The following is a 7500-nucleotide window of genomic DNA, read 5'->3' as shown; positions in this document are numbered from 1 at the left end:
CTCGTTTTACTTCAACTGTTTTCGACTAGGTGCAATTTATAAACGGAGTAATAAATACAATTCAAAGTTGGTCAAATTACTACATATATTAATCAGCGAGTCACCTGAGCGATTGACAAAGCAGTCTTCGATTATTTCACTCCTTTATAACAAGGCTACGATAAGATGGCTGTGTTCATTGCTTTAATTGCGATCTTTATCGTGTTGTTATACATGTATGTATTTCTTTTAAACTTTTAATTCTTTCTTCTATCATTCTTTCGCGCACGCCTACATCATCTGAGTGAAGGCGCAATGTCCCAGTGGTTAGGGTAGCGGACTCGCGGTTTCGATTCCCAGACCAGGCGTTGTGAGAGTTTATTGAGCGAAAGCACCTAAAAGTTCCACGAGGCTCCGGCAGGGGATGATGGTGGCGAACCCTGCTGTACTCTTCCACCACAACTTTCTCTCACTCTTACTTCCTGTTTCTGTTGTGCCTGTAATTCAAAGGGTCAGCCTTGTCACACTGTGTCACGCTGAATCTCCCCGAGAACTACGTTAATGGTACACGTGTCTGTGGAGTGCTCAGCCACTTGCACGTTAATTTCACGAGCAGGCTATTCCGTTGATCGGGTCAACTGGAACTCTCGACGTCGTAACCGACGGAGTGCCAACAACATCATCTGTGTGGTTAGGAAATTCGCTTCAGTATTTAACGCGATTTCAGATTCGATCGCATACCTCTGGTTAACAATAAAGAAGTGATATTGAACCAGTGTGTGTTATTATTGGCATAATGACCCTCCCAAGACACAAGATTTGTTTCAACACAAATTCATATCAAGAATCTTGCAAACCAGACACAAAAACGAAACCTATTGCATCTGTTTCTGAAAAACGATGCAACCTTTTACGCTTGAATCTTAATTTTTTTTGTTTGTCTTTCAGCTATGGAAGGTGGAACTTCGGTGCACTGAAGGCAATTGGTGTAGATGGACCCGAACCAGTAGTGTTTATGGGTAACTTGATTGAAATGGGCAAACGGGTGAGTAAATATTATAAGTATATAAATCATCATCATCGTCATCATCATCCTCATCATCATTTAACGTCCACTCCCCTTGCTGGCATGGGTTAGATGGTTCGATTGGAGCTGATGAGCTGTGGAACTGCACCAGGCTCCAGTAAGACTTGGCTAGGTTCCTACAGCTGGATGCCCTTCTTAACGCCAACCACTCCAGGATTTTAACGATTGCTTTTATGTGCCACCGGCACAGGTGCCATTTACATGACTACGATCCACATGTGCCATTTATATGGTGCCATCAATGACCGTGACTCATGGGTGCCACGTATGTGGCACCGCCAACGACCATGACTATGATTCATGGGTGCCGTTCACACGTCTCTGTCAACAATCATAGTAGCTACAATGCGCAGGTGCCATTTACATGAATCCAACACCCTAACCACTACGCCATGCACTGGTTATAATGTAGAGGCTAAAGTTGTAGTTTTCGCCATTACACTAAACACACCGGCCTCGTTTTGATAAAATTGAGCATGTTTGCGCATGTAGCAACAACTGTGACTCAGATAAGTGAGAGCTATTTTCCAAACGTAGCTTTTAGTAGTGAACCAGTAACTGACTTTTCTGGTTGAAAAAAAAAAAAAAAAAAAAAGAACACGGTGTTTGAAATCCAGTTCCAACAGAATTATATTTGTGAGGTCATCTGTAAATAATCGTCAGGTTACGTTAAGCCTTTGACATTTATTGTAGCTGTGAAAGTTTTAGCCGTGTTATTTTTTTAGTTGAAAAGAACAAGCGTAATTTATTAATGAAAAATAATTAGTCTTAACGCTGTTGAAGGAAGCTATGTTGTTTCCCTTACTGGTAGGCTGTCAGTATCTACAGGGTGTCTACAAAGTCTGGGAACTTGGAGTAAATAAAATCGTAACATAAACAATTAAATATAAGAAATAGTAACTTCTTAAAGTATCTGTTAATCCCCATGTACCCAGATTGTAAATAAAATCGTAACATAAACAATTAAATATAAGAAATAGTAACTTCTTAAAGTATCTGTTAATCCCCATGTACCCAGATTGTAAATAAAATCGTAACAAACAATTAAATATAAGAAATAGTAACTTCTTAAAGTATCTGTTAATCCCCATGTACCCAGATTGTAAATAAAATCCTAACATAAACAATTAAATATAAGAAATAGTAACTTCTTAAAGTATCTGTTAATCCCCATGTACCCAGATTGTAAATAAAATCCTAACATAAACAATTAAATATAAGAAATAGTAACTTCTTAAAGTATCTGTTAATCCCCATGTACCCAGATTGTAAATAAAATCGTAACATAAACAATTAAATATAAGAAATAGTAACTTCTTAAAGTATCTGTTAATCCCCATGTACCCAGATTGTAAATAAAATCCTAACATAAACAATTAAATATAAGAAATAGTAACTTCTTAAAGTATCTGTTAATCCCCATGTACCCAGATTGTAAATAAAATCCTAACATAAACAATTAAATATAAGAAATAATAATATCTTAAAGTATGTATTAATCCTCATGTACCCAGACTTTGTGGACACCCTGTATGTGCATGTGTGTGTGTATATCTGCATGCGTGTGTGTGTGTGTATGGAGGGGGGCTGTGCCCACGCACGTTTGTGTGTGTAATAGGTGAGTGAAAAGTGGAGGTGTCAAGTATGTGTGTGTGTGTGTGTGTGTGTGTGTGTGTGTGTCGGTGTGTGTGTGTCAGTGCGTGCGCGTGTAATAGGTAAATGAAAAGTGGAAGTACCAAGTATATGTGTGTGTGCATGCGTGTGTGTGTGTGGGTGGGGGGCGGGGGCGTGCGCGCGCGTTTGTGCGTGTGTGTCTGTGTATGTGTGTGCATGTGTGTGTCTGTGTATGTGTGTGCATGTGTGTGTGTGTCTGTAACAGGTAAATGAAAAATGGAGGTACCAAGTATGTGCGCGCGCGCGCGCGTATGTGAAGTTAAGGAAAAAGTGGAGGTACCAAATATGTGCATGTGTATGTATGTGTGTATGTGTGTGTATATATGTGTAAGGTTAAGGAAGAGGCGGGGGGGGGGGGTACCAAATATGTACCTGTGTACGTGTGTGCATGTGTGTGTGAGGTTAAGGAAGAGTTGAGGGTACCAAATATGTGCATGTGTATGTGTATGTATGTATGTATGTATGTATGTGTATTTTATAAGGTTAAGGAAGAAGTGGGGGTACCAAATATGTGTATGTGTGTGTGTGTGTATGTGTGTGTGTGTATGTGTGTGTCTGTATGTGTGTGTGTGTGTGTGCATTTGTAGCAGGTCAAGCACCTCGACAGGATCTCACATCAGCTATTGTTGTTGCCATTGCTAATGATGCTGTTGATGATGATGATGATGTTTTTTTGTTTGTCTTTTTTTTTTTATTATTATACACCATTTTCTTTTCTTTCAGAACATCCATTTCTGTTTCTGTCATTGGCAAAAGATCTATGGAGATACATTTGGGTAAGATATTTTAAATGGCTATTTTCTCACCTGTGTGTTTCTCGTCCTAATTCGAAGCTGGGTCGTCATAATCCTAAGAAATGCTTCCAGTATTTACTCTTGACCATTTAGCATTTAAATTGACCGCATCTGAAGGCGCATTTTTTAGTGTTCCCTTCTGACCCTTGATCATTTGGATATTTTGGATCGGTCAAGCTGTCTGATGCTGAGTTGGCTCCACTGTCCACAGCATCCGGTCCATTTCCCTTTATGCTCATGCTGTTCTCCTTCATGCTGTTTCAAACATTTTTCTTAATCTGTCATTACTTTCGAGACAGTGCTTCCTGATACACCAAACATTTTGGCTGTTTTCATTATGCTAGCACATGCCATACGAGCACCAACAATTTGACCTCTTTGAAAGTCTGATACATCTGTCATTTTTATGAATTTTAATTACCTTTTTCTGATGATATCTGAAAAGAAACAGCAATTTTAGTGAAACCTATTAAACAACACTAATAATAAATCAAAAAGCATAAAAATAAACAAGCTTTTGACGGTTTTATAGATATTTCAAAATTATGATGCTATGATGCTAGGTGTTTCCATTATTTTGTCCAACCCTTGTAGATCATATATTCACTCAGTTGCTGGAACGAGTGAGAGAATACCGGTTGCCTCTGTGCATTGCGTTCATTGATAAGAGAAAGCCTTTGACAGCATCGAAACCGAAGTAGTACTGCAAGCTCTGAGGAAACAAGATGCCACAACACAATCAACCTCCTTAGGGATGCGAATATTGGAGTGAACCATTATTATGATGATGATAATCATCATCATTTAACGTCTGTTGTCCGTGCTGGCATGGGTTGGACGTTTTGACCACGGCTGGCAAGCTGCAAGGCTGCACCAGATTCCAATCTCTTTTGCGATAGTTTCTATAGCAGGATGCCCTTCCTAACGCCAACCACACCGAGGGTATAATGGATGCTTTTATGTACCTTTACGTATTTAAAAATCGATGTTAAAATATTGATAATTATATCAACCAGTATAGTTAATTATTTATTTATTTATATATTTATCATTTAGTGTTTATTTTGGCTGTTATCCGCAAGTAGTCTTTCATGATCCAGAAGCTTTGGAAGAAATCTATGTGAAAAACTTCTCCAATTTTACTAACAGACCAGTAAGTATTCTTTTATTTTTCTGGTGATCTTTTATCTTTTATCTTTTACTTGTTTCAGTAATTGGACTGCGGCCATGCTGGGGCACTGCCTTGAAGAATTTTTAGTCAAATGAATTGACCCGTGTACTTTTTTGTTTTGTCTTAAAGTCTGGTATTCATTCTATCGTTCTCTTTGCCAAACTGCTAGGTTATGGGGATGTAAATATACCAACATTGTTGTCAAGCAGTGGTGAGAGACAAACAGACTCACACACACACACATACATATATATATATACACATACATACATACATACATACATACATACATACATACATACATACACACATAAATATATATGTATATATATATATGTGTGTTTGTATATTTATATATACACATATTTTTTCCTGAACCTCACACATACACACACACACACACACACACACACACACATACTTGGTCTCTCATGCTACTTTGGAGCATGGGAGACAAAGTTGGCACCAACTAGGTTTGGGGAAAGAGAGAGGAGAGAGAGAAAGAGATGTGTGTATGTACGTGTGTTTTTGTATGTGAGTGTGTGTGTGTTTTAATGCATGTAAGTGTATGTATGTGCATATGTGTGTATGTAAGTGCGCGCGCGCGTGTATGTGTGTGTTTTATTGCGTGTATTTTTATTCATTGGTCTACTGTTTCTGCCATCTTTACTGACAGAGTTAACCTATATATTGGTTACTGGCACACACTGAAGGTCAGAAACATATACACCTGTTGATGTGTGTATGTGTGTGTGTATGAATGTATGTGTGTATATATATATATATATATATATATATATATACACACACACATATATATATGCATACATATATATATATATGCATATATATACATATATATATATGCATATATATACATATATATATATGCATATATATATATTTAGATGTATGTACATACATGTATACACACACACACACACACACATATATACATAGACACACACACATATATACACATACACACATATACAAGTATATATGTGTCTGTAAGTGTGTGTGAATGTGAGTGAGTGATTGAGAAGGTAAGAACGAGAGAGAGAGAGGGGTGAAAATGTGCTATGCAATTATGTCACAATGGTATGCTATCCATCTTTCTATTTATCTCTCTATGGTGGAGAGATGACAGATAAATGCAAGCAAGGCTAAATACTAATCTGATAGCTTTTGTGTCCAGTGATCATCACTTCAGCATTTTCTCATTGCTCAACGCTTTCATATTTAATGTAAACGTATGGTTTAATGACTCACATTGGTAGATAAGAGAGGCTATTGTACTTTTCTATTCTAGGCCCGAAATGTTTGGGGAGGGGGCCAGTTGATCAGATCGACCCCATTATGCAACTGGTACTTAATTTATCCTGAAAGGATGAAAGGTAAAATCAACCTCCACAGAATTTGAACTCAGAACGTAAAGGCAGACGAAATACCGCTAAGCATTTCGCCCGGTGTGCTAACGACTCTGCCAGCTCACTGCCTTAAAAGGAAGGACATATTACAATATTCTTTCCGGAAAGTTCATGCTGATTTATAGTAGCTTACCTTTTGACTTATTTGCCATGAAACCACCTCAATTCTGGGAAGAAGGTATTTTGAAGTTAAAGGAAAGATGGAGATGCATTTGTGCAACAAAATGGTTCATATTTGGTTGATTAAAAATGTAATGGCAAGTATTTATTGACCTTTTTCTTTCCTTTAAAAATCGGCATGAACTTTCCGGACAACCCAATAGATTAAGTACCAGGCTTAAAAAAGAAAAAAAATTAGTACCGGGGTTGATACAGTCGATTAAAAATTCTTCAAGGCAGTGCTCCAGCATGGTCGCAGTCTAATGCCTAAAGCAAGTAAAATATGAAAGATAGAAGGTATATTATATAACACCTCATTCTAAGTCTACCCCCGGGTCGCCTGCTGGTTGACTTGATTCTTTCCTGTGGGATACTAATCACATGTTCATAGTACCAGGGTTGTAAACTCTTAACGTAGAGGAGTAGTGGCTCAATATGGAGAGTCTCTCTGATTTCCAAGCTATGCACCTTGTGGATCAGCTTATTTTTACCTTTACCTTAGCGAAGGCGGAAGTTTTGTTTTTCAGTTGTGTTTGTTTGTTCATCTGTGGACAAGATACCTCAAAAACCACTGGATGGATTCGGATGAAACTTTCAGGGATGTTTGGCCTCATGACTGGCACAAACTGATTAGATTTTGGCATCGGTCTGGTGCTGGACAAGGATTCTGGATTATTTTTCCTGTATTTTTACTTAATCTTTGAGAGCGGTCGTGTTCATTTTCAGTATTTTCATTTGTGAGAGCAGTTGAGTTTATTTCAGATATTCTCATTTTAAAAACCATCTCTGGTTAATCGCTGAGAAGACATTAGTGTTGCCTTGGCAGAGGTTTGCACTCTCTAAGTGGTCTTGTTATTATTATTATTATTATTATTATTATTATCTGTTCTTAATTTGTCTGTTTCCTTGCTCCTTCAGGATATGTTCTTCATAAATGAATATTTTGAAAGTATGGTTATGATGGCCAGAGACGAACACTGGAAGTTTCTTCGGGTTACTTTGTCCCCATGTTACACAGGAAAACAACTGAAAGGAGTGAGTACTTCTCTCTCTTTCTCTCCAATCTCTCTCTCGCTCTCCTCCTCTCCCCCTCTCTCTTATCTCTCTACAATATCTCATTTCTTTATCTCTCCCAGTTATTTCTCTTCACTCTCTGTCCCTTCTCTTTCTGTACCTCTCTCTCTCTCTCTCTCTCTCTCTCCCCAC

The 7500-nt window shown here is 38.0% G+C and overlaps 1 protein-coding gene across 1 annotated transcript in view; it reads left to right on the top strand.

The window, feature by feature from the left end:
* LOC106868968 (cytochrome P450 3A4) overlaps window positions 1–7500 on the top strand; it is a 16680-nt gene that overhangs the window by 143 nt on the left and 9037 nt on the right. The window contains exons 1-5 of the mRNA XM_089342975.1: window positions 1–215; window positions 928–1024; window positions 3464–3516; window positions 4591–4687; window positions 7213–7329. The exon at window positions 1–215 is cut by the window's left edge and continues 143 nt beyond it. Of these exons, the coding sequence (XP_089199101.1) occupies window positions 166–215; window positions 928–1024; window positions 3464–3516; window positions 4591–4687; window positions 7213–7329 (414 nt within the window). The 5' untranslated portion in view covers window positions 1–165. The remainder of the gene's footprint in view (window positions 216–927; window positions 1025–3463; window positions 3517–4590; window positions 4688–7212; window positions 7330–7500) is intronic.

This window comes from Octopus bimaculoides, chromosome 26 (assembly GCF_046866305.1).
Source record: "Octopus bimaculoides isolate indiv1 chromosome 26, ASM4686630v1, whole genome shotgun sequence".
Classification (NCBI taxonomy): domain Eukaryota; kingdom Metazoa; phylum Mollusca; class Cephalopoda; order Octopoda; family Octopodidae; genus Octopus; species Octopus bimaculoides.
The sequence above is the reverse complement of the archived record's forward strand: the minus strand, read 5'-3'. Positions and strand labels throughout refer to the sequence as shown.